This window comes from Vulpes vulpes, chromosome 1 (genome assembly GCF_048418805.1).
Source record: "Vulpes vulpes isolate BD-2025 chromosome 1, VulVul3, whole genome shotgun sequence".
In the NCBI taxonomy this organism is placed as follows: domain Eukaryota; kingdom Metazoa; phylum Chordata; class Mammalia; order Carnivora; family Canidae; genus Vulpes; species Vulpes vulpes.
In genome coordinates, this window is record NC_132780.1 from 81096738 (window position 1) to 81123857 (window position 27120).

General features: G+C 40.5%; 1 protein-coding gene across 1 annotated transcript in view; it reads left to right on the forward strand.

The window, feature by feature from the left end:
* LRP11 (LDL receptor related protein 11) overlaps positions 1–27120 on the forward strand; it is a 48473-nt gene that overhangs the window by 2053 nt on the left and 19300 nt on the right. The window contains exons 2-5 of the mRNA XM_025997815.2: positions 5672–5829; positions 19833–19974; positions 24520–24645; positions 25834–26043. Coding sequence (XP_025853600.2) covers positions 5672–5829; positions 19833–19974; positions 24520–24645; positions 25834–26043 — 636 coding nt within the window. The remainder of the gene's footprint in view (positions 1–5671; positions 5830–19832; positions 19975–24519; positions 24646–25833; positions 26044–27120) is intronic.

Genomic DNA, 27120 nt, shown 5'->3' on the forward strand with positions numbered 1-27120 from the left:
GGTCCAGAGAGAAGGGTCTGGGAAACCATATCCACAAGCCATATCCACAAGCCCATCTTCCTACTCACTTCCACCTGAGATAAAGCTCAGGACCCTTGTCAGGGGAGCAGACATCAAAGGGTCAACCTGTGACTGCTCAGCCCCAAGGCAGATACTAGGAAGAACCCCAAAGTTTTCTCCCTAAAGGGAAGGCAAGAGATACTTTCACTTGGACCTCCACCAGCATCCCTGAGCCTGCCCCATGACTACTACACACACATCCTCCTGTTTGCTCAAATGTGGACCAAAAAAATCCCAGCAGCAAAGAACCAAAATCCTTTTCCCTTGCACATCTGGAAGAAACCAACATTGCCAAAGGAAGTTTTCTTATAAGCTAGGGGAAATCAAAGGAAAATAAACAAGAAAAGAATATTCTCAAGGAAATTAAAAAAGGAAAAGTTAGGTTTACTAGTAGGAGTTTCTGAGTCACTTTAATTTTTTTCTTTTTAAAATATTTTATTTATTCATGACATACACAGAGAGGCAGAGATATAGGCAGAGGGAGAAGCTGGCTCCCTACCAGGAGCCTGATGTGAGACCCCATCCCAGGACCCTGGGATCATGACCTGAGCCAAAGCCAGACATTCAACCACTGAGCCACTCAGGTGCCCCCGAGTCACTTTTCTTCCACTCCCTTCTTTGCTCTTCCCTTCCCTAGGCAATTCAATTATGTAGATGTTAGGATTGAAAATGGGTGTCTATAGGGCTTGGTTCTCATTCTGGAAAACACCGTCATGCTCACACTTCAGATCCCCAGCAACACAGAAACTAAAAGGATGTAGCTCATACCCCAAGGTGCCCTCATTTGCAGCTAGGGCAAAGCTACCTACCCAAATGCCCTGTGTTTGCCCTTGCCCAAATGCATAACATCCGAAGCTCTTTATGCCTCTGAAACTTCCTCGTTTTTCCTTCTCTAATTACCTCTTATTTTCCAACTCTTGCGACCATACAGAGTTGGAGGCTAAAGGAGTGTGAATATGGTTTAGAAAAGCTTTTGCAGAGAATTTATTAGGGCCACCTGATGTGAATAAAAATATGATGCAGAAATGGTGAAGGGGCAGGTGGAATGGAATGGCACAAATTTCTACTAGAACCCATCAGCCATGTTTGTTGTGGACACTGAGTTTGGTGCTAGGCATTATTACGAGGTCCTTAAGCTCATGAACTCACTCTCCTCACAACAACCAAAGATCTAGGTTCTGTTATAATCCCCAATGTACTGGAAGGTTCTGTGAGAGAAAGTCACCTGCCCAAAGTCTTGCCACACATGAGTTATAGAGCTGTGTCTCACAAGTGTCTCACAGGAAATAAGAAGCACAGACCATTAAATTGGTCATTCATTTTTCTGGCATATTTTTGTAGGAAAGTGATCCATGCTAAAGAAAAAGTAGAAGCAAGAAAATTTACTGTGACAGTATTTATAATGGTGAAAAAAATGATAAAGTAAATGTCCAGTAGAGGTTAAAAATTAAAATGGCAGCTGTGAAGTTTATGTAGTAACATGGGCGAAACTAGAGTATATGAATAAATATCAATAAATAGAATAAATCAATAAGTTAGGTTAACTCAGGTTGTAAATTTATATTTCCTGTAACTGGAATATACTTTGGGAACCCCCAAGTATAATTAGAAATATCCGGGCTGACATCAGAACTGACAGATGTATCATTTTTATCGTCTTAGGCAAGTAAACTTGACTCTCCTTTCCTCATGAGTCTGATGCAGATGGGAATACCTACCTCAGAGACTTGTGAAAGTTGAGTGACATTATGGCTCATGAGCACTTAGCCTGGTGTCTAGTACAAAGAAATTACTTAATAAATGGCACCTCATATTATCATCAGCTCACCAAAAATGATAACCAGACTGAGGTTGTGAATAATCCTTTACTGAAATGTTACAATTAAGAACACCCAATGAAAAAAGAAAACCACAAAAACAACCAACCGCATGAATTTTGACAAATGGTAACTAAGCCTATTCCTTAGTCTGGCCCCACTTCTGTGTCCTGACTTCAGGACTCCCTGCTAATTTCTAAACCACCACTCTATCATTTGTGCCCACACAGTACAGATCCAGATTCCAGAACCTCCTCCTTGTCATTCAGGCTCTGTTCACAGCAATGTGTTATAAATCAGATTAGTTAACAATATTATTCTTATCTGCATAAAATGTCAACTTGTTATGCTTCATCAGAATTGGTATGAGTCTTATTTTGCCTCAGTAGATCTGACCAAGTGTGTTTAGTTTTCAAAAGAAATCAATGTTTCCATAGTATTTAACACTTATGTATTACATTTTTATGATGAAAATTTAAATTTACCTTTATCTTGTTCTTTATCAGCAAGTCAAGTTTTTTTAAAGATTTTTTTTTTTTGAGAGAGAGCGAGAGATTGGGGGAAAGGGAACAGAGGGAGAGAGTGAATCTCAAGCAGCCTCCGTGCTCTGTGTAGAGCACCATGCTGGCCTCGGTCTCACAACCCTGAGATCATGACCGGAGCCAAAATCAAGAGTCAGATGTGCAACCAGCTGAGCCACCCAGGCACCCCTTAAAGATTTTATTTTTAGGTAATCCCCACATCCAACATGAGGCTTGAACTCACAAGGGACAACTCTTGATCAAGAGTCCCATGTTGTACCAACTGAGCCAGCCAAGGGCCCCAGCAAGTGAACTATTTTTAAATGATAGCACACTCCTTTCCTCTTCTTGTTGTCACTTGTCTGTCTTTAAGGAGTGTTTCTTAGTAGATAAGCTCTAACTTATTTCAAAATACATTTTGCAGCATAATTTGCCCAGATTGGAACAAAAGGAGGAAATATATCTCTTGTTTCAATTACAACAATGATTAATGTAGAGGATATGAGGATTTCACTGTGTTCATAAATCCTATCTTAAAGCATACCTAAAGAAAAATAAATGATTAAAATAATGATTGTTATCCTCTTCCCGGAGTGGCAGGATTAGTTTTGTAATATGTGGGATATTTCAGAACTTACCTGATTTTTTCCATCTTAAGTCTTTGAGATTACAACTTTAAGGGCTTAAACATATATTACAGCATTCATTTTTGTTTATATCATATAGGTATATTTTGTTTACTTATAAAAAGTATTTTAAAATAAATTTTCATCCAAATAGTTGCTAACTATAATGTATTACCATGAGTTATAAGTTGCTTTCCAGAATTATAAAGTGGTAAACCATTGTGTGGAAAGCAATGAAACTTCCAGAACAAAAAGAAAGTTCTCTGTAACACTCTGTAAAATGGCTTATTAGTAATGAAATTGTCACCTCTCTCCTTACCTGGAAGAAGCAGAATAAAGACCTGACACTAGGGCTTTGCTAAGAGATGGAAAAGGCAGAACAAATTTCTTCTTAGGCCAAGTTGCTTTTATGGCTTATTTAAATCTGTTATTAGTCCTCATTGTTTAAATTACTATAAAAATGGGACTCGCCTTGAAGTGCCTGTGTGGTGCAATCGGTTAGGCATGCAACTCCTGATTTTGGCTCAGGATCTCTGGGTCATGGGATCAAGCCCCGCATCCAGTTCTGCCCTTAGCACGGAGTCTGGGTAAAGGCTCTCTTTCCCTCTCCCTTTGAGCCTCCCCCCACTCACTCTCTCTTTCTCTCTCTCAAATAGTCTTTAACAAAACAACAAAACAACAAAAAAAAAGTGGGACTCATCTTCTCAATAGGCAAATGTAACCATTGGCAATAGCAAGTGTGTTTATTCCCTGTAAACAGGCTCTTTAGAAAGTCCTCTCTTTTTGAGGCTACCAACAGCATTCTCTCTCTCTTTTTTTTTTTTTTAATATTTTATTTATTCATGAGATACAGAGAGAGAGAGAGAGAGGCAGAGACACAGGCAGAGGGAGAAGCAGGCTCCATGCAGAGAGCCTGACATGGGACTCGATTCTGGGTCTCCAGGATCAGGCACTGGGCTGAAGGCGGTGCTAATCCGCTGAGCCACCTGGGCTGCCCTAAACAACAGCATTCTCATTCAGAAAAGCCACAGCTCAAAAAAAAAAAAAAAAAAAAAGCCACAGCTCTAAGAGCTGCCAGCCCCATACAGAAATTCTCTGTTTCTGGGTATTGGGAGGATCAGTAGATGAGAAGACAGGGCTGGATGAGCAGGTCTCCGAACATCTAAAATGTCATGGTAACTTGTCAAAGGGTTTTTCTTTTTTTCTTTTTTTGAAGGGTTTTTCTTAAGCAGGGAAATGACCCAATCAGATTAGAATTTCAGAAAAGTAATTTTAGCTAATGTATCAAGGTGACTATTCTTTGTTGCCTGGGGAGAAATGAATAAGATTGCTGCTAGCCCCAAATCTCAGGCCCTGGGATATTTGGGTTGGCCCTTAGAAGTTTGCTTAGGGCAATGGGGCTCTGGAGGAAGAGTATAGTGAGTGCCTCAGCAGCATCATTCAGAGAAAGTTAAGGAAGAACAAGTCCAGGCCAGAATTTGGACAGCTTTGGCACTGGAGAGGGAGGAAATAGTGGATGCCAAAAAGCATATATTACAAGAACTTATAAATTTTTTTTCCTTGGTTAATATTACTAAGTTTCTTTAAGATATATGTGCATTTGGGTAAGTTTACTAATAAGCTTAAATCAATAAAATATTCACATCTCTGTTCTTAGAAATGTTTTCTGTATACAGCTTTTCCTATCAGTCAGCACTGAAGCAGCTACCAGATGAGGATTAGTAGTTAGTGAACATAGTTAATAGTTAGCCTTGAATTATTTAGTACCATTCCAGATCAAAGGTAAATATATACTTGTTTTGCTATTGTCAGAAACTCAGTGTGCCAGGCTCTGTTGTAAAAAGTAGTTGTTAGAGGGACCCTTGGGTGGCTCAGTGGTTGAGCGTCTGCCTTGGGCCCAGGTGTGATCCTGGGGTCCTGGGATCGAGTGCCCCTCTCAGGCTCCCTGTGGGGAGCTGCTTCTCCCTCTGCCTATGTCTCTGCCTCTCTTCCTGCATCTCTCGTGAATAAATAAATAAATAAATGTTTTTTTTTAAAGTAGTTGTTAGAAACTGTCTTCTATTTTTCTAGATGAAACATTGTATTCCAGAGAATTTCTAAGTGAGCTTTATTTTGTGTGAGTCCAAGAACTTGCTTTAACTTTCCAAATTTATTTCCTATGCATTGAACACTTTATATCACTTCTATTTTAAAAACTTGAGGATAAGAAAAAAAATCTATATCAGGTGGATTTTTTTAGATGTGTTTCAGATGTCCTTTTTTGATAAATTCATTTAATCGAATTTTGAACATAAGTTATTTATGAATTAAATAAAAATTTGACTCTAGAGAATAAAGCTACTACTCCAGATTAGCTGGCCTAGTACTCTGTCTTGTACTCACAACCTTATCCTAACTATTAGTGCTAGCTGATACACCACACCTCCTCTTCTGCATGTATTATAAATTCCATATTCCTAAATGTTGCTGTTTTATTGTGTAAAGAGAATACGATGAAAATCAATAAGAAAATAACTTTTAGTTGCTATACATTCTCTTAGTAGTTTGTTGGACTCCATCCATTCTAGCAAACAAGATTCTTCTTTAAACATATCATTAAAAAAATAGAGAGTCATCTCTCTTGTGAATTATTGGTTTTCTTTCACAGAAAAGGATGAGCCCCCGCTTAGCAAGGCTGGGCAGGATGTGGTCTTGCATCTACCTACAGACGGAGTGGTTTTAGATGGCCGTGAGAGCACAGATGACCACGCCATTGTCCAGTATGAGTGGACACTGCTGCAGGGTGACCCATCAGTGGACATGAAGGTAATTCATGACATCATTGTGATGACTGCAAGTATTTCCATGAGGTGATCTCTCATAATGTTTTTCTACTCCTGTTCCCAAAATATCAGTCAGCTAGCAGAAAAGGTATGAAATGGAGAGAGCATAAAACTGATTGTTGAAAAGGTGGTTTATTATATGAATTTACTTTTCTACTGAGTAAACAGTGATTCTGGTCATTTGTTTTGAGCTTACTCTTGTTCTTGCTACTTTTTTGGCAAAACACTTCAAGGGAAAAGATTCAGGCTTTGTTTTCATGACTCAGATTATTTCTAAATTTTTCATTTCTTCTTAGTTCAAGGTCCAGGTAGAAAACTTGAAAAATATGAAGGAATATAAAGAGGAAAATAACAATAGAGTAAACAAATTCTTCCCGAGCCAGAAAGCAACCACCTCAGCTAGCAGTGAGGCCTGCTTGAGATAAATGAGTTAGTAAGGGAGGGGAAGTGTTCTGTTTAGGTGCTCCGTACTGATTTTCATCAAGCTTGTTGGGGCTGGAACTGCTACAGATGAGGGAATGAATCACTCTCCCAGTGGCTTCCTACACCCAGGGAGTCTTTAATTGAGCTATTAAAGAGCACGATATTAATTTCAGAAGAACATAATGACTCGACATTTATATATATTGTGAAACGATCACCACAATAAGTCTAGTTAACATCTGTTACATCACACAGTAATACATTTTCTGTAATGAGAACTTTTTTTTTTGAGGAAGCCTTTGAAAACTTTTTTTAAAGATTGACTTTCAGCGACTTTCAAATATACAGTATTATTAACTATAGCCACCATGCTTTATATTACATCCTGTGACATTTATTTTATAACTGGAAGTTTGTACCTTTGACCTCACTTTACCCATTCTACCCACCCTTCACACCCTGCCTCTTGCAACTACGCATCTATTTTCTGTATATACGAACTCAAGCTTTTTGTTTAGATTCCACATATAAGTGAGATCATATGGCATTTGTCTTTCTCTGAATTATTTCACTTAGCATAATACCCTCAAGGTCCATCCATGTTGTCACATATGGCAAAATTCCTTTTTATGGCTGAATATATATATATATATATATATATATATATATATATATATATCCCATTTTTATTTATCCATTCATCCATCAGTGGACATTTAGTTTGTTTCTTTATCTTGGCTATTGTAAGTATCACTGCAATGAACATGGGGAGTGCATATATCTTTTCAATTTAGTGTTTTGTTTTCTTTAAATAAATATTGAGAAATGGAACCGAGGGATCCACTCAGGATATCTTGAGTTGTGAGGCAAGTGACTTTTTAATTAACTCTGTCAGGATCCTTCCTAGCCAGGAGTATTTCCTGGCTTACCCAGATAAGCCATCCAAACTACTTTAGTTAGAGAAGGTGGAAAAAGTGTATTGGTCTGCTGGGGCTGCCATAACAAAATACCACAGACTGGATGGCTTAACCAACAGAAAGTTCTCACTGTTCTGGAGGCTGAAGTCCAAGATAAAAGTGTCAGCAGGGCTGGTTTCTTCTAAGTCCTCAAAGTTGACTGTCAATTACTTCCTGTGTCTTCACACAGTCTTCTCTGTGGGAAAGCACCGACTGACATTCTTTTGGAACAAAAACAATAATCAACTAGTCATTCAAGACTGATTTAAGTCCATTATTAACTGAAAGATTTTATAGTCTTAGAATTGTGTGGACCCTTGATCAGCATCTTACCCAGCCCACATCCATCTAGGAGCCCCTTTCAGCCCATTCCTTCCAGTGGTCATCCACTCTCTGCCTGGTATTTCCAGGGATGAAAGCTTACTTCTTCACATTATGTCCTGTGATAGCAGCTTTAATTATTAGGCCAACAGGATGTGCCTCCTATTACTTCTGTGCACTGATGCTAGATCTTCTCTTTGGAAAAACACTGAATACCTTTTTATTCGATGTATCAGCCACTTAAGTTTTTGGGGGGAAAAAATAATATCAACCACTTGGAATACTCTTCTCAGAACCTAGCACTCCCAGTCTTTCAGATATTCCTTGTAAATTGATTTTCAGAGAGTCCCATCTACCATCTAGCCTCTTCTGGATTTTTTCAGATTCTTATAGGCCCTTCTTAAATCTGACACCCTTATGAACCCCATATGTAAACTGTGGTCCTTCCTGATACAGACTATCACCTCCTGTGATCCAGACATTATCTTTACTTCTATTAATAAAGCTTAATTTACATAAACTATTTTAGTGGCTGCTTCACACAAGGGATTCATGTTGAGTTTTCCATTAGCAGGATTACCTAAAACCTGCTTATCTGTCTGTACAGACTGCTGTCCTGATGGCCTCCCCACCTGTTTGTGTAATTGATTTATTAAACCTGAATGCAGGACCTTATGTTTAGCCTTTTTACATCTTAGCCTTTTGGTTTTCAACTATAACAGAAATAATTTTGAACTTTGAGTGTCATCTAGTATATTTATCATTCTTTGATGTATTGTGTCAGCTGCAAAATTAATATATCTTTATTGAATCTTTGAGAACTAAGGTTGATCAAGAAAGGTACATGGACCAGCCATTGATCATACCACTAGAGAGCTCCCTTGAAATGGATGCTGACTGGTAATTGGCACTTCTGGGACATATTTGTTCAAGCAGCTATAAATCTGCCTCTATTAATCATCTAGGTTTGTGTATTTGCTACTAAAAGCTTTATTCTGTAAGCAATGAATTACATATATGAGTGCCAAATAAAAATAATGCTGATGATTCAGTATTTAATTTATTGAAGATATTTATAAAGGAGTAACAAAATTAGGCATTTCTTATGGGCTTTTAGGGCTGACTGCTCTGCATCAAGAGGGAAATGTGGCTCAATTCCCCAGCCAAGTGTATTATGTGCTGGCAAATAGATCTAAAGTTACACAGCCATAATCCAAATAGTAAAGTCTGCAATAAGAGAGCCATTTGCTACCAACCTGTAGACTGCCTTATAATGATGTACATTCATGAATGCCACCAAAAGTTAACTGTCATCCTACTATGACTTCATCATAAAACTGTCATTGATGGAGTCACCCACTCAGTGTCAGGCAGTGTAGACCTATCTGTAATCTTCAGAACAACTTCACAAGCAGGCACATCCCTATCTTGTGGATTAAAATTGTAATAAAAAAAATCATTAGGGCAGCTCCGGTGGCACAGCGCTTTAGCGCCGCCTGCAGCCCAGGGCGTGATCCTGGAGACCCTGGATTGAGTCCCATGTCAGGCTCTCTGTATGGTGCCTGCTTCTCCCTCTGCCTGTGTCTCTGCCTCTCTCTCTCTCTCTCTCTCTCTGTCTCTATGAATAAATAAATAAAATCTTTAAAAAAAATCATTAAAGACTTTGAAGTGGCAAGAGATTACTGAGTACCTTTCAATGAAATGCTGGGGTGTGAAGCGGGTCCTTCAAGGTTAGCATTGTAGAGGTTAGATTGTAGAAAACAGATAATGATGCAAATAATTCTTGCCCATAGAAATGCAAATACGTTTTTTCATATAGAGATGCAACTGATTTCTGCCCCTTGGAAAAGTGGATTTCAAACATGACATTTTAACACGCATAAGTATTAATCTATGAATACATTCAATTTGGTGCCTGATAGTACTAACAGCAAACTTGTTTCAGCTTTGCATCTCCAGCAACTTCATTTATGTATTCATAGTTACTTATAACTGTCTGTTCTTCAGATTCTCATTTGTTGGTTTTCTTCTTTAAAGATTTTATTTTTATTTATGAGAGAGCAAGCATAGGCGGAGGAACAAAGGGAGAGGAGCAAGCAGATTCCTCTTTGAGTCCACAGCCCAATGCAGGGCTCCATCCCAGGACCGTGAGATCATGACATGAGCTGAAATCAAGAGTCCGATGCTTAACCAACTGAGCCCCCAAAATACTCCTCAGATTCTCCTTTGAATCTATGGGATGCCTTATTGGTTTTCTCTCTATAAAATGAGTTAAATAAAATCTTTGGTGCATGTTCATATTAGATTTGTGTGACAGTCATAGTTTTAACATTTTGAGAATTGTCCTTTAATAGTAATTCATATCCTTCAGGGGTCATCTCATCCCTTTCACCTGGGCAGCCTGATTTTACACCCCAAAATTTCTTTTTTTAAGTTTATTTATGTTATTTATTAATCTCTACACTCAACATGGGGCTCGAACTCACCATCCTGAGATCAAGAAGATTTGGTGTTCTTCTTCTTTTTTTTTTTTTTGATTTTTTTTTTTTTTTTGATTTTTTTTTGATTTGGTGTTCTTCTGACTGAGCCGGCCAGGCATCCCTATACCCCCAAATTTCTGAGAGGAAAATTGGGACTCTCAAGTCAGGGTTTTTTGTTTTGTTTTGTTTTGTTTTGTTTCCCCTTCTGAGAATGGGATCCAGCTGACTGGAATGTTAATACAGTCCTCCCTCAAGCTGCAAAATAGGACTACTTGGAAGGTTGTTGGGAATAGGTAAAGAGCAGTTATAGGCTAGCATAGCAGAGCAATTAAGTTAAAACCCAATGTGGGATCCATTTATTTTTATGTCCCTTGACCATCTGCACCTCTCAGGGGCACTCACTGGTCAGGCTTTCCCCTGAGTGCCCCCTTATAAGTCCTCCTCTCTCCTTAGTAAGAAGATGAAAAATAAAAGCCTCATCTCCTCTGTTCTCCACCATCTACACAGACTCCTACCTCCATTTCTCATGCCTGTAATAAAAGAGTAGGCCTCGCTTTGTCCTGAAATACTTTAAAACCAAGAATGCCTGGGTGGTTCAGCAGTTGAGCATCTGCCTTTGGCTCAGGGCGTGATCCCGAATCAGGCTCCCTGCATGGAGCCTGCTTCTCCTTCTGCCTGTACGTCTGCCTCTCTCTCTGTGTCTCTCATGATTAATAAATAAAATCTTTAAAAAAAAACCTTTAAAACCGAGGTAGGACTACCTTTTCACATCCAAAAGACCCATTCAGGTATTCAGAAAACGACAAAAACCAATTAGGTCCTCACTCTTAAGAGAAATTATTTCTACTGACTTCATTATGATAAAACTGATAGCTAGGTATATTTAGTACTTAGTGTGTATTCAGTACTATACTAATCATTCATGTTAACTAAATATATGAGAAAGGTCATGTTCCTGCCTTGTCTTCTTCCTTTATGAAAAAAAAAATAGGAGAAATGATTGGTCAGAACCAAGAGTCTACCCACTAGACTTTAAAGTTATATATTTTCTGTCCTTGAACAGGATGTTCTACATCCATTAACTGAATATTAATCTATAATACAAAATGCAAATGCAAAAAGATACATTTTATTAAATTCAAAAAGACATTTTTCAGGCAGCCTATTAAATGACATCGAGTTCCACAATTAGTCAACATAATACATTTAAATCTGAAGTCAGAATGTAAAATCTGACATTTAGGAACAGGATACAGAGTATAAGGGTGTCCAAGGAGATTTGGAATCCATAAATCCATAGATTTACTTATATTCATCAGATGCGGAAAAAAAATTTTTTTTTAAGATTTATTTATTTACTCATGAAAGAGAGAGACAGGCAGAGGGAGAAACAGGCTTCATGCAGGGATCCTGGGTCTCCAGGATCACGCCCTAGCCTGAAGGCGGCGCCAAACCACCGAGCCACCCGGGCTGCCTGGAAAAAAATTTTTTTAAAGATTTTATTTCTTTTAGAGAGGAGCATGCATGCATGCACCTGAGCACAAGCAGGGTGAGAGGCAGAGCGAGAGGGAGAGAGAATCTTGAACAGACTTAGTGCTGAGTATGGAGCCTAAAGTGGACTCAATCCCACACCTGAGATTGTGACCTGATCTGAAACCAAGAGTTGGAAGCTTAACAAATGAGCCATCTAGCATCTCCAGTGTGGAAAATATTTTTAACTAAATGATTTTGGAATAACACATGTAATGGAAGTTTACTAAAGAATGGATATTGTTGGGGTGCTTGGGTGGTTCAGTCGGTTAAGTGTCTGCCTTTGGGTCAGGTCATGATCTCAGGGTTCTGGGATGGAGCCCTGCATCAGGCTCCCTGCTCGGTGGGGAGCCTCCCTCTCCCTCTGCCCCTTTCCCTGGCTCATGCTCTTTCTCTCTCAAATATATAAATAAGATCTTTTTTAAAAAAGGAATAGGGGCACCTGGGTGGCTCAGTGGTTGAATGTCTGCCTTCCACTCAGGTCATGATCCTGCAGTCCTAGGATTGAGTTCCGCATCAGGCTCCCTGTAGGGAGCCTGCTTCTTCCTCTGCCTATGTCAATTGACCTGCCCCCAAAAATATTTTTAAAAATAAAAATAAAAACCCATTGAAAGACTTGATAAAAATTTAGTGAGCAGAATTTTCAAGGCATTTTGCAGTTATTTAACCAAGACACAAGATTCCAGAGAATCTACCACAGTCTTTAAATTAAGCAGTAACTCTCTGTCTTCTGTTTTCTACACATCTTCATCGATAACAGGCCAAAGAAATACATAAAATCAATAATATCACAACAGAATTTGTAACAATAATGAAAGATTTCAGTAGAAATATTTTCAGTGAGGAAAGGAATGAGCTGAAGAGAGGTTTCACTGCCCCAGGGGCCCTGTGTCCCGTCTCTCCATCCTCTAACCCTCCTTCCTCTATTCCTTTCATGATAATTTTTCCCTTTCTCTCCCAAAGCTTAGAACTGTGCTTATACTTACTAGGATTCTAATAATACTTACTAATTAATTGATTCTTTTTTTAAGAAAATTACTTCTAAGGAAATGTTGAAAAATAATCTCCCCAGTGGAAGAGAAAGTACACAATTCATGAAAAATAAATCTGGGTAAATTGAGTAAGGTAAGATCTATGCCAGTAAGGGGAGAAGCTTTAAAGTTCTTTGTTCAGGGCAGCCCCGGTGGCGCAGTGGTTTAGTGCCGCCTGCAGCCCAGGGTGTGATCCTGGAGACCCTTGATCGAGTCCCACGTCGGGCTCCCTGCATGGAGTCTGCTTCTCCCTCTGCCTGTGTCTCTGCCTCTCTCTCTCTCTCTGTGTGTGTCTCTACGAATAAATAAATAAAATCTTAAAAAAAAAAAAGTTCTTTGTTCAGAAACAAACACAACTTCTCAGACAATAAATTGACAGCACAACAGGCTTCCAGAATCACAGAAATCAGCAGCGAATCTGTGCTTCCGGTCAAATGGAGTTTGGACCCGATTTACTGTATCTACATTTTGTAAACCATTACAGCTGGCCAGTCTGTATGTAAACTGTGCCTGGGTTCTTTCTAAGAAATGGTTCTTGGAATAAGAACCTTGGAAGGTTTTACTCTGCTGACTGAGAGGTAGGATTCTGGAACAGCTGTGTGTGTGGAATTTGGAATCAAAAGATCTGGATTTGAACCTAGTTTTGCCAATTCCCTAGCAAGGCAAACTTGGGGAAATTACTTCATTCTTTTTTTTTATATATAAATTTTGACCTTTATTTTATTTGTTTTAGATTTTTATTTATTTATTCATGAGAGACACACAGAGAGACAGGCAGAGAGACAGGCAGAGAGACAGGCAGAGGGAGAAGCAGGCTCCATGCAGGGAGCCCGACATGGGACTCGATCCCAGGTCTCCAGGATCAGGCCCTGGACTGAAGGTGGCGCCAAACCGCTGAGCCACCTGGGCTGCCCTACTTCATTCTTAAAGCCTTAGCTTCCCTCAATTGTAAAGAGGATAGTATCACCCAATAGAGTTTCAGTAACAGGTCAAAGTGGGAAAATGCAAATAGAGTGCTTAGCGTACTACAGAGCACGAAATGAGCACTCCAGGAGAAGTAACTATTACAGTTAGTTCTAAACATCTTAGGATGTAAGTATTGGTCTCTTGTGACCAATAGTTTAACTGAACTACAAACAGAAGAGATATACTCACTTGTATATAAAAAAAAATTATGAGGGCCTCTTAAATCAAGGAGCAAGGAAGTAAGGCACTGTGCAAAATTTGTAGGATATATTGCCCTCAAGTAGCTGGACACCTGGTAGGGAGATAAGATGTGCACCTAAATAAAATCATACCAACTAGAAAGTGGTAAGCCTGTAAAAGAATGTAGATAAAGTGCTACTAGAATTCAGAGAAGGAGAGACTATAATCTGGTTAAGGGAAGTCTTCTCCCAGTTGGCAGCCCTGTGGTACATGTCTCTGTAATCTTAATATTCTGACAAATAGGACTTATAAAATTATATTGACTTGAACATTTCACATTGAAAAGATCCACATTCTATAGTGCAAAAATTTTGGACATGTCTGAGAGCATTCAAATTCAGGGTGTGTTCTCTGAGTATGGTGACCTAGGGCCATAAAATCAGAATCCATTTAAAATGAGAATCAGGTTTGACTTGCCCAGAGGACAGTTGGACATTTGCCTGGTGGTCTGTATAGTAACATATTTTTACTTTCCTAAGAAATACTACAGAGGGGCGCCTGAGTGGCTCAGTCTGTGAAGCATCTGCTTTCAGCTCAGGTCATGATCCCAGGGTCCCAGAATAGAGTCCTATATCAAGCCCCCTCCTGGATGGGGATCTGCTTCTCCCTCTGCCCCTCCCCCTGCCTGTGTTCATGCGTGCTCTCTCTCTCTCTCTCTCTCTTTCTCTCTCTCAAATAAATAAATGAAATCTTTTTTAGAAAGAAAAAGAAAGAAAGAAAGAAAGAAAGAGAGAGAGAGAGAAAGAAAGAAAGAAAGAAAGAAAGAAAGAAAGAAAGAAAGAAAGAAAAAGAAAAATGAAAGAGAGGAGTGCTTGGCCTGCTCAGTTGGTAAAGCATCAACTCGTGATCTTGGAGTTTTAAGTTTGAGCTTACTTGGGTGTAGAGATTACTTTAAGAAAAGAAAAAAGAAGGGCACCTGGGTGGCTCAGTTGCTTGAGCGTTCTACTCTTGGATTTGTTTGTTTGTTTGTTTGTTTGTTTAGATTTTTATTTATTTATTCATGAGAGACACAGAGAGAGAGAGAGAGAGAGAGAGAGGCAGAGACGCAGGCAGAGGGAGAAGCAGGCTCCTTGGAGGGAGCCTGATGTGGGACTCGATTCTAGGTCGAGAGAGAGAGAGAGAGAGAGAGAGAGAGAGAGAGAGGCAAAGACACAGGCAGAGGGAGAAGCAGGCTCCTTGGAGGGAGCCTGATGTGGGACTCCATTCCAGGTCTCCAGGATCACACCCTGGGCTGAAGGCGGCGCTAAACCACTGAGCCACTGGAGCTGCCCTCTAACTCTTGGTTTGGGCTCAGGTTGTGATCTCAGGGTCATGAGATCAAGCCTTGTGTCAGGCTCCTCACTCAATGCAGTCAGCTTGAGAGATTCTCTCTTTACTTCCCCCTCCTCCTCTGTACCTTCTCTCTCACTCGTGTTCTTTCTCTCTCTCTCTCTCTCTCTCTCTATCTAAAATAAAGAAAAGAAAAATAATACAGAGAGATCTTGTATTCACTTTATCCATTTACCCACATCTTGCCAACCCAATGGATATTGATTGATCTTCGATCTTCCCCTGTTTAGGAAGGAGAGAAGGGCAGTAGGAGAAGAAACAAGACAGAAGCAGTACTAATCTTTTGTTTGTAGAAACTCTGCATTATGGCCAGGTATCAAAGAAATTGGCTCCTGTTCTCAGGGAATGTTGTCCTGCTCTTTGTGAGAACAATGAGAACTTTTGTCTGATTCTCTTTCTCCCTTTTCCTATTTTTTATCCTGGCACTTAAGAAATGTTTGTAAAATACTTTAAATCCTTCCCAATGTCAGGGCAGCCCAGGTGGCTCAGCGGTTTAGTGCCGCCTTCAGCCCAGGGTATGATACTGGAGTCCCGGGATTGAGTCCCACGTTGGGCTCCCTGCATGGAGCCTGCTTCTCCCTCTGCATGTGTCTCTGCCTCTGTCTCTCTCTCTCTCTCTCTTTCTCTATCTCTCATGAATAAATAAATAAAATCTTTAAAAAAATAAAAACTTTAAATCCTTTCCAATGTTATTTAAACATGAGAAGATATCTGAAAGGATCACCTGGGTACTTGAAGGAAAAACATCCATCTTACTGTTCTAAATATTCTAAATATCTGATTTCTAAGAAGGATACCCCTTGTTAGCTAAACAAATAAAAAGGAAGGGATATTAATCTGAAGAGATCTAAATTGAAGCTCACTCAAGACTTTGAAGGTTATTACCGTGGTCTGGATCTGGATCAGTGTTTCCTACATCAGAAAGGAGGTACCTATGAAGGCAGAAAGAGGCATCCAAAGTCTGGGTGGGTGATTGGCCCCTTAGACAGGGGATGTTCTGTCTTCCAGCCCCAGCATTGAAAAGAGGCTCCCAAAACAAACCACAGGTCCTCAGAGTTTCAGTTTGACACTAGTGTGTTAAATGTTGACACCCAGAGAGCTCGGGCACAGGCCTGGTTAATACTGTCCACATAGATGGCCCTTCTAGATCTCTTGCCTCAGGGCTTCCCTGGACTCTTAAAATGTCCATTAACTTCACCTCCACCTCACTCCTATGGCCCCACTCAGGGTCGCCCTGACCTCACCAATCTCATTCTGTTCAATCCTATGGTCTATCCTCTCCTCTCATGTACCTGGGCAGCAAAGCCCTCAGCTTTGGCTTTCTGCAGTCTTAGGTCTTGTCTGCATTGAGGCTGACCAGCTCGGACAGAGTTGCTCTCCCTTGTAGGACCTTATTCAAGGCCACAGGGCTTGGTGTAGTCCTTATCTGCCACCATGTACCCATGTGTCCCAAGAAGCCAGTGGTCTTACCTATTACACTGCTGTCATCTAGCAAGGCCTGCCTGATTCTGAGCCAGAGCTAGAGAGAGTGAGAGTCTACCACCTGCATCAGCCTTACCAGCTCCCACCCCTTGTAGTCACTTGCTCCCCTTGGCTCAGCCTCACACTCTGCAGCCATGGGGAGAAGTCATAACTGATCCTTACCTTGCAATAATGTAGGCAGAGATGGAAGGGAAAGTTTCCAGAAGAAAGGGTCAAATCACACTGGAGTGCAGGTCTCTTGACCACTGCAGTGACTCTGGCTAGAGACAGGGTGGGATCAGAGCAGGGTGGTGATGGTGACAGTGGACATGATGAGAAGCAGTTAAATCCTGGATTTTTTAAAAGATTTTATTTATTGGGACACCTGGGTGGCTCAGCAGTTGAGTGTCTGCCTTTGGCTCAGGGCATGGTCCCGGGGTCCTGGGATCAAATCCCGCACCAGGCTTCCTGCATGGAGCCTGCTTCTTCCTCTGCCTGTGTCTCTGCCTCTCTCTCTTTCTGTGTCTTCCGTGAATAAATAAATAAAATCCTTAAAAAAAAAAAAAGATTTTATTTATTTATTTATTTATTTATTTATTTATTTAGAGAGCTTGTAAGTGGGCAGAGGGGCTGAGGGAGAGGGAGAGAGAGGACCTTAAGCAGACTGCAGTGGGTGCAAACCCCTTCATGGGGCTCAATCCCATGACCCTGAGGTCACAACCTGAGCCAAAAGCAAGAGTCAGATCCCCAACCGACTGAGCCACCCAGGAGCCCCTGTGTGTGTTTTTAAAGTAAAGCCAATAGGATCTCCATCGATTGCATATGGAATGTGAAAGACAGCAGGAGTTCAATGTGACCCTGTTGTCCCAAGCCACAGGTCTTGTCTCATTTTAAATCTTACTCATCTGACACTCTGATATTCTGAATATTCTCAGACATTGATGCACCCTTTTGTCTCTGAGTATAGTTTGCTCATTCCAGACTTTGCAATGATCTTATCATCTCCAGCTCTCTCTCTCTGCTTGCCCCTCAGGTAATGTTTTTATTCTCACAGAAGTGACTTTTCATGTCACAGTGTGGCAGTGAAAACTGTTCAACATCTCTTTGAAATACACCACCAAGGACTGGTGGCCTTCTTTGCCACCTGTCCACCTTACAACTTTTGCAGGGAGAGTGATAGGACGTCCATCACCTGGAGGTCTTTATTCTGTGACCATCTCAGTGAATGATAGTCACAGTATTGAGATTTCATTTCCCTGTCTATAAAAACAGGGTGATTCAGCTTGAGGTGAGAACTAACCAGTGAAGATAATGGATATATTTAAGCATTTCCTATGTTTCAAGCTCTTTTGATATTTAAAAATTAAAATAAAATTGTATTTTATATTTATAATTTCTATATAAGCCCTGTATTAAGTTCTTTTTACATCATTATCTCATTTGATCCTTAAAAGGTAGGTGCCATTATTACTTCCATTTCACAGATAAAGAAACAGGCTTTACTAGGGTTAAGTGAATTGTTCAAGGTCACACAGCTGGCACATGGTGGAGCTGGCATTCCAGCCCAGCTCTGTTGGATGCAAGACCCCGCTGTTAACCACTTTGCTCATGTTTCTTCCAGTGTTACTTCATATCACCTGTATGTGCCTGTTGTGTGCAGATTCACAGATCCCACTCTCACACCCTCTGACTCAGACTCTGAGGCTGGCCTGGGAAATCTGAAGTTAATAGCAGCTCTAGGTGATTGATGGCCGAAAGCAGCCTAAATTTGGCAATCACTGTATCTTCTTACATTGCCTCTGAGTGATTGTAACACGTTCCACTTGTGTGTATATGTTGTCCGGACAATGCTGCTAACCAAGGTTATGTGTAGGAATCTAAATTCTAGGATTATGTGAATACAAACAAGCAGCTGATAGTTCTAACAGGGCAACAACTGTCTATACTTTCAAGTCCGTGAATGCATCATTGTAATAAACCATGTATTGCTCAGAATTCATTTGTAGACCATATCCAGACCAGTTCATTTAAGCACAAAGGGATATTTCCTGGAAAAATAGGATATTAAACCATTGTAGTATCTGGGAAGGCTGAAAAATATAATAGTTGGATTGAGCATCCAAAAGTGACTCCCCAGATCACAAGGTAAACAGCCTCAGGAGCTATTGCTCTGATCAGGAGGCTGCTTGAAAAGTGGCATGAGGAGAGTAGAGGATCAAGATGGGGCCCTGGGTTTAGGAAGTGAGCAGAAGTGAAGTCCATGAGAGTGATCTGCAAGGAATACCTGGGGGAACTCGAACACAGAAACAGAAACCAGGGAAGTCAGGAGTTCCAAAACCAAGAGTGGCCAACATTATAAAATACAGTAAGAGGGCCAGAGGAGGGGGAGCTGGCAGGCAGTGAGTCTAACAAGTATTGTTGACCTTGATGACCTGGTGACCTTTGCTAGATCAGTTAGTGAGTTTTACCAGCAGTTTCAGGGGAATGGTAAGGAAAGAAATCAGATGGGTGGGATAAAAAAATTAATAGAAAACGAGCAAATGGAAGCAGCACATGCAGCATGAACAAAGTTTTGAAAAGGTAAGTTGAAATGGAAAAGAGATAAGATTGTATGTCTGGAGATGGTCTTGGAGTGTAGGGTTTTTTATTTCCTGTGGTTTTGTTTGTTTTTAGGTCAAGAGAAACTTGAGCATAGTGATAACAGAGCCATTTGAAAGAGAAATTACTTGATAGTCCAGTGTTCTGAAGGTCATAGAGGGAAGGGGTCAAGGCCTAGATGGAGGATTGGCCTGGAGTACATCTTATGGCCAGGGGAAAGGAGGTGATGACAGGTTTGGGTCCAGGTGCTTTCCCAGCATGAGGTGGGTGTGGAAGCCATAGTCATGGCCATAATTATGGTCCTCATTTTCTTCTCAGAGTAGATGAGATCACCTGCTGGGACGGAAGGAACCAAATATTGAGTGTGGAGCTTGGAGGAGTTACAGGTTTAGAACAGCAGCTGCTAAGGACAAATGAAGGCTTGTCAGTTAAGGATATTGCCAGCCCAGATAAAACTGAGAATTGTGAATTCAAAGTGGAGCAGCCTGCCAAAATAGTGTATTATTTAATATTTTACATCCTTGGACCAGGAGTGGAGAGGCAACTCATGGGACTACTCCAAGGATAATGTTGATTTCCAGTTCAGGATGATGCTGGACTCCATGCCTCAGATCTCTTACCTAAATGTGCTGTTTCCTGTTTGGGTGTCAGGTACCTCAGTCAGGAACCCTGAAGCTGTCCCACTTACAGGAAGGAACATACACCTTTCAGCTCACTGTAATGGACACTGCTGGGCAGAGAAGCTCCGACAACGTCTCAGTGACGGTGCTTCCCATGGCGTTCTCCACAGGAGGTGAGAGGAAAGTCCTTCCCTTGCATTCATGGTGGCTGACAGAAACCAGCTAGTTACAGAAGGGTTGGCATTTAATATTCTGACTGCACTCCTTGGGCTCTTCCATTCTTTTTGTTTTTAAGTAGGCTCCATGCCCAGCATTGAGCTCAACACTGGGCTTGAACTCACACACCAAGAGCAAGACCTGAGCTAAGATCAAGAGTCGGTCACTTAAACAACTGAGCCACCCAAGCACCCCTCTTCCTTTCTGTTTTTGCTGTTTTTGGTCATGGTTGAATAAGAGTCTTTTCTAAAAATATGAAAATATAGGCTCCATTACACTTTGGACTTAGTGGCACTGCTGAATTGGGATGGAGGAGAGCTCCAGGGGATGAGATAATAGATTATGAGATAATAGGACCCTACAGACTCTTTATCTTTCCTGACTGGCTTTCATAAAAGACAATCATAGTTTTTCCGGGAGAGGCTCTTGTTTAAAGATGGGTGGTTTATTTGATTTGTATGTTCAAAGAAGGCAGCTAAGGAGCATATTTAAAACAAATTAAATTTTAAATTTTAAATAATCCTTTTAAATTGTGTGTATGTCAATTTAAAAGGGCTATTTAGGGATGCCTGGGTGGCTTAGCAGTTGAGCACCTGTCTTTGGCTCAGGGCATGATCCTTGAGTCCCGGGATCGAGTCCCACATCAGGCTCCACGCAGGGAGCTCCATGCAGAGCTCCCTCTGCCTGTGTCTCTGACTCTCTTTCTGTGTGTGTCTCATGAATAAATAAGTAAAATCTTTAACAAAAATAAAATAAAAGGGCTATTTAAAACTTTTCATGGACACATTGTACAGATACCCTAATAATATAGCTTTATATATTTGTGATGGTTCTCATATTCTGTTGCACAATATAAACTCACTCTTCTCACTCGTCTAAATTTCTTAATTTCCCAAACATCTACATTTCTAAGATTAGCTCATCAAGTTTAAGAAATTAGATAGATAGATAGATAGATAGATACAACTTAAGAGCACTAAAGATATAGAGATATTACAGAGGGAAACCCCCACAGTTCACTTCTGGAGAAGTGCAGAGGTAAGTGTGTCTAAGGGTCTTGTCATTGGTCTGCAGATACTCCCAGTGTCTGCAGGAACACAGAATGCCCAGGAGCTGTGCCAGGCACTGTGTATACAGTGGTGTGCTCCGTAGACCTGGCCCTGTCCCCATCCCCAGGTAGCGAGCCTTCACAGTTGCTAGCCATGGCTCCAGTAAACCCGCAGCATGTCTTTGCCATCCCTGACTACTCAGTAATTAGATGGTAATTATGCAACATTTGGAAAAATAAGGGTAAAAAAGACTGGAAATGGGTATATATCACTGATCTTGTCTTCTATCCAGCATAGGTCAGTATGCATATTGGAAAGGAAGCAAAATTTTAGAATGCTGAGAACTTGGCAACTTTGATAATTTGCCTTCCATAGGGATACAGAACATAAGCAGCTTCAGAATCTGGCTGGCTGACTCCCCATCCAGCCAAGGTTCCTTTCTACTGTGAGGAAGGAGGGTGACTGCCCACCGGACTAGCTGGCACCCAGCTCCTGCCCATTGCCGTCCTCTAAAGCAGTGATGGCAAGTAAGAAGAGCTGTCCCAGTCAGGAATCCAGTGTAGCCCAGATTCCAGCAGGGCCACTGATTTATTGTAGCTACAAAGGAGAGCCGGACAGTTACTCAGAACATTTTTGAGGGGTGCCTGTCTGGCTCAGTTGGAAGAGTGTGCAACTCTTGATCTCGAGGTCATGGGTTTGAGCCCCACATCAAGAGTAGAGATTACTAAAAATTAAACTTTTAAAAAAGAAAACATTTTTGAGTACCTTGGGGTGCTAGACATGCAGCAGGGCCATTGGAAACATGGCATCAGCTCCAGCCACTCACTCTCTGTAGAGGACCGTTGAGCCCAGAGGGCTGTCCTTCTGGGATCAAGAGCTCAACTTGGCAGGAATTGAGTCCAGTACTGATTCTTGGAGGAAAGAACCCTGCCATCCCTACAGAAGTTGGATAAAGATTGCTTCTGGGAGGGAGAAAGGGATATAAGTGCAGGTACAAGCCAATGGCTAACACTGCACCAGCCTGGCATTTGCCTGGTTTATTGACTCAGGCCAATTTTCCAGGGCTCCAAATGTAAATTGGCAGTTGTACATTTCTGGCCTTTCTCCAAGATGATAATAAAATGTATTTGAAGTGGCAGAAAGTTATGTGAATCACTTTTGATTACTGAAAGTCCACTTGGATATAGGTCTTATGTATGTAACTTTATACAGAAGATAAAAAAGAATGGTTGTGTCATTAACTAGTATCTGGACTCACTCTCTGGCTGGATTGGAATAACATACTATGAATTAAAGTAATAAAACACCACATAGAGACAATTGAAAACCGGAAGTGGGGATAGAAAAGTGTTTCCCCTCTGTTACATATGGACCGGTCTTACTGTTCATAACCTAGCTGTAATGGTAGCCAAGGGTGCATGTTCTGGGGGAACCAGACAAGCATGTACCCCTGCTTCTGTGATAATAATTTGGTTGAGCTTTGAGTATAGAGGTTGCATGTTTTCAAACTTTGGGAAAGATAATCTATTCAAATGCCAAGCCAATAAACACTTCTAACATAATCTAGATTAGTGGTCTCCAAAGAGGATCTCCCAGACACAGACATTTTTAGGTTGGAAAAGAAGACACCTGAGCTTAGATTTTTAGTAATTTCTAATATTCTTTGAATGTTTAGTATATTTTATAACATGTTTAATATGTTACTGTACTAGTATGTGCATATTATTTATAGGTGGAGATGGATGTTTACCACACTATATGTATAGTATACCACACTATATGTACTGATCAGATGCACAGTCAAAAAGATTTAGAGACCACTAATCTAGAAGTAAATGGATAAGTTACAAATATCAGTCTATCTCCCAAACTACCAAGGAATGAGTAAAACTTTGAAATATTTAGGATTTTCATGTCATGGACTTAAAAATGTAAGCAGTATTCGGGGTAACTCAGTTCCTCTTCCCTTTTTATCTGAGCTCCTTTCCTGGAAATGAAGCAAATTCTCCTTTGTAGGCCCAAATTCTCAGTCATAACTGAGACTCTCTACTTCGTCTCAGGAGCTTCTACCATCATTTCTTCTCTTCTTCCTCCTGGATCAAGATATTTTCAAACTGCCTTGTACCTAGAGAGACTCCTTTCCCAGGCCCTAATTTAACTGCTTTCCAATGGAATATGTATCCAAGATTTCATTTGGGCTTGTATACTATGCTCAACCATCTGTTTCAGTAGAACATCATCATCTACTGCTCTCCCATGTCCTGAGAGAATTGTCTAGCTCCTTCTGTCCCTGAAAAATTATAGAGCTCCATAAGAGCTACTTCAAGTCTGACACCTTTACTCTGCATTAAGCAGTGTCAAAGTCTCCCAGTTATTGTATAGCTGAGTCTGGTAAACTTGGCTTAATCCGGAGTAGAGGAATGCCTTTCAAGAAAATACATGTAGCTGGGATCCCTGTGTGGCGCAGCGGTTTGGCGCCTGCCTTTGGCCCAGGGCGCGATCCTGGAGACCCGGGATCGAATCCCACGTCGGGCTCCCGGTGCATGGAGCCTGCTTCTCCCTATGCCTGTGTCTCTGCCTCTCTCTCTCTCTCTCTCTCTGTGACTATCATAAATAAATTAAAAAAAAAAAAAGAAAATACATGTAGCTCCTATGAATTACACTGTAGATTAAAAACTCATAACAGCTCCAAAAGGGAGACAATTTCATTATTTGAAGAAAATAAATTCATACCAGCTAGTAGCTAAAGATTCTGTTTATTCTTTGTAGCACCAGGAGTGTATGGTAGTCAACAAATAGGGCTCAATAGTAGAAAGTTAATCTCAGTAAAAATTATTACTTAGAAAACAAGAATGTAAGACATAGCATTCTTGTAACATGTAGAAAATAGTTCTCTAATAAAACATGGCCAGCCAGCCAAGTGCTGTGCAGGGGTGTAAGAGTGTTAGGCGGCCTGTGGAGCTGACCAGAAGGAGATATTTAGGATTTTCATGTCATGGACTAAAAATGTGAGCAGTAGCTATATCCTGCTTCGTCTTCAGGGTAACCCAGTTCCCCTTCCCTTCTCTGAGCTCCTTTCCTGGAACTGAAGCAACTTCTTTGAGCTAAAGAAAGAAATGCAGAGTGAGATCCCTGGAGGAGCAAACCCAGGGCTGGCTGGAGAAGACTAGAGCTGCGGTTTCTCTGTTCCCACCTCTTAGGCAGTGTTGGCTTAGAGAATGGCCCTGAGACAAAGAGCCCATGGTGATGCCTCAGAATCAAGACACAAGGTCAAGGAGACACCTTTAGCTTTCTAGGAACCTGTGAGCTCCAGCTCACACTGTTGGGTCTTTCCCAATTATCCTCATCTCTATACCCCAAAGCATTTCATCCTACATTTAGTCTTTGTTAATCACAACATGGTGAAGTGTTGACTTTCCCACACTCCTGTAACTTGAGACTGTTTATCAACAGGATGCTTGAGTGTTTGCTCCCGCTACCACTTCTTTTGTGATGATGGCTGTTGCATTGACATTACACTGGCTTGTGATGGAGTGCAGCAGTGTCCTGATGGGTCTGATGAAGCTTTCTGTCAAAACTGTGAGTCTGCTGCATGATCTTTTCAGGCAAGGAGGGAGAAGGGGTGTCTGTATTCTCAAAATGAAATACAAACTCAGTATTGCTCTTTTTCTACCCAGTTTCAGGTATAACTTCATCTGAATAAGCTATGCCTTAAATTAAAAAAGCATTTAATTTGAGTCTCTAATCTCAGTTATAAACATAAGACTTTTTATATTGCTTACATTTTTTTGAAAATTGCTTTCAGTTTTCCAAGAGATTCTTCCCTAAAAATGCTTTGTAGGATACAGTTTTTAAAAAAATTGAAATGAGGGACCCCTAGGTTACTCAGTGGTTGAGCGTCTGCCTTCAGCTCAAGTTGTGATCCTGGTGTCCTGGGATTAAGTCCCGTCCCCCCCACCTTCCCTACATCAGGCTCCCAGCAGGGAGCCTGCTTCTCCCTCTGACTATGTCTCTGCCTCTCACTCTGTGTCTCTCATGAATAAATAAATAAAATCTTTTAAAAATAAATTAAAAATTAAATTAAAAAACCAAAATGAGTTAAAATTCTGTTTTGATAAGTTTTTTAGAAAATTTGTGACATTATAGGGTGTGGCTAAGTCAGGACTATAAATCGGTCTTACAATATCGTCTACATACAACAAAAGGCCACTGCAAGAAAGGAAAAAAGTTTCAGGAAGTGTTAATGAAGGTTTTGGTTTGAAGAAGGATGGAGAATCTCAAAACCTTGGGTTTAAGCTTTGTTTTTGTCAATTTATATGTGACATTTTGAAAGTCAAGTATTGCGAGAAGAGAAAACAGTTTGAAGAGAGAGAAGTTTTTTATGGGGTTCTGACATGTCTTAGATGGTTATTATTTCCAAATATCCATGACTTTAAATCTACTGCAAATTTAATGTTGTTGTTGTTGTTAAGATTTATTTTTATTTATTTATTTATTTATTTATTTATTTATTTATTTATTTGAAAGGGAGAGCAGAAGAGAAAGCTGGGGGAGGGGCAGAGGAAGAGAATCCTCAAGCAGACTCCCCACTGAACTCAGAGTCTGACATGGGTTCAAAACCAGGACCCTGAGATCATGACCTGAGCTGAAATCAAGGGTCAGCTATTTAGCTGACTTAGCCACCCAGGCACCCCCTCAAATTTAGTGGTTTTAATTACAGTTTAGAAAAGAAACCCAACAACTAACAGCAGCTTTTCCATGCTCCAGTGAGCCTTGACCAGAAGACGGTGACCCACACAGCAACTGTCCAGCCTAGAACCACAGGACCAAGCAAAGATGCAGCAGGAGGCTTCTTCTTGGAAAAGTCTCAGAAAGTCACTGTTCAAAACCAGCCACCAGCTGGTATATCAAACGCAGAGAAGAGGAATCATTCCACGTTTTGGGGACCAGAGAGTCAAACTGATCCTATGATGCCAGGTAAGGCCCTGAGTGGGTACTCTACAAACAGCCTCATTGTCTACAGGGACCCTTGGCTTCAAAATTCAGTTTATATTTGAAGAGTGTTAAGGAAATACAAGAAAGAAGAGAGTTAAAATGAAGAATTTGGCCTAAAAGGAAAAAAAATCTGACATTTGCACTGATTATTTATAGTAAGAAACACCTAATAAATATATTCATACATACTCCAGAGATACCAGTACATTTATTAGTAAGTAAGTTAGAATTAGGAAATTTCAACACCTGTATTAAGGAAACAAATACCCTAAGTGTTAAATTTTAGGTTACTTTGGGGAACCCTGGGTGTCTCAGCAGTTTAGTGCCTGCCTTTGGCCCAGGGTGTGATCCTGGAGTCCCAGGATCAAGTCCCACATCAGGCTCCCTGAATGGAGCCTGCTTCTCCCTCTGCCTGTGCCTCTAAATTTTTTTAGGTTATTTTGAGATGAAGCAGCATAACCCCTATGTATTCATATACATCCTCTTCACACTAAGCAAGTAAATGTGAAGAAAATATATGTCACATGGAAATGGTTGTATGTGCCATAATTTAGTGTTATGCTCCCAATTTAACTAAATCTGATTTTTTGTTTTTTCTAGTAAGGCTAATAAGAAATTTAAATCCATTTACACTGCTGAAGCATTAGCATTCTATCATCTTAAATTTATTTTTGCCCATTTTTAAAAGGGATTTTATTTTATTTTTTAAGATTTTTAAAATTTATTCACGAGAGACAGAGAGAGAGGTGGAGACATAGGCAGAGGGAGAAGCAGGCTCCTTCCAGGAACCGGATGTGCGTACTTGATCCAGGGACCCAGAGACCATGCTCTGAGCCAGAAGCAGGCACTCAAACACCAAGCCACCCAGGCATCCCTAATTTTGTGCATTTGTATTTGTTGATGTATTTGTATTTGTTGTCATGTCATCAACAAATACAAAACAAATACAGAATATCACATTTCTGTATGCTTTTGTAAATGTCTTTTCAGTGCTTGGACTCTGACTACATTATATGGAAACAATCTATCACTATTTTCATACCTTCTTGATGAAAATTT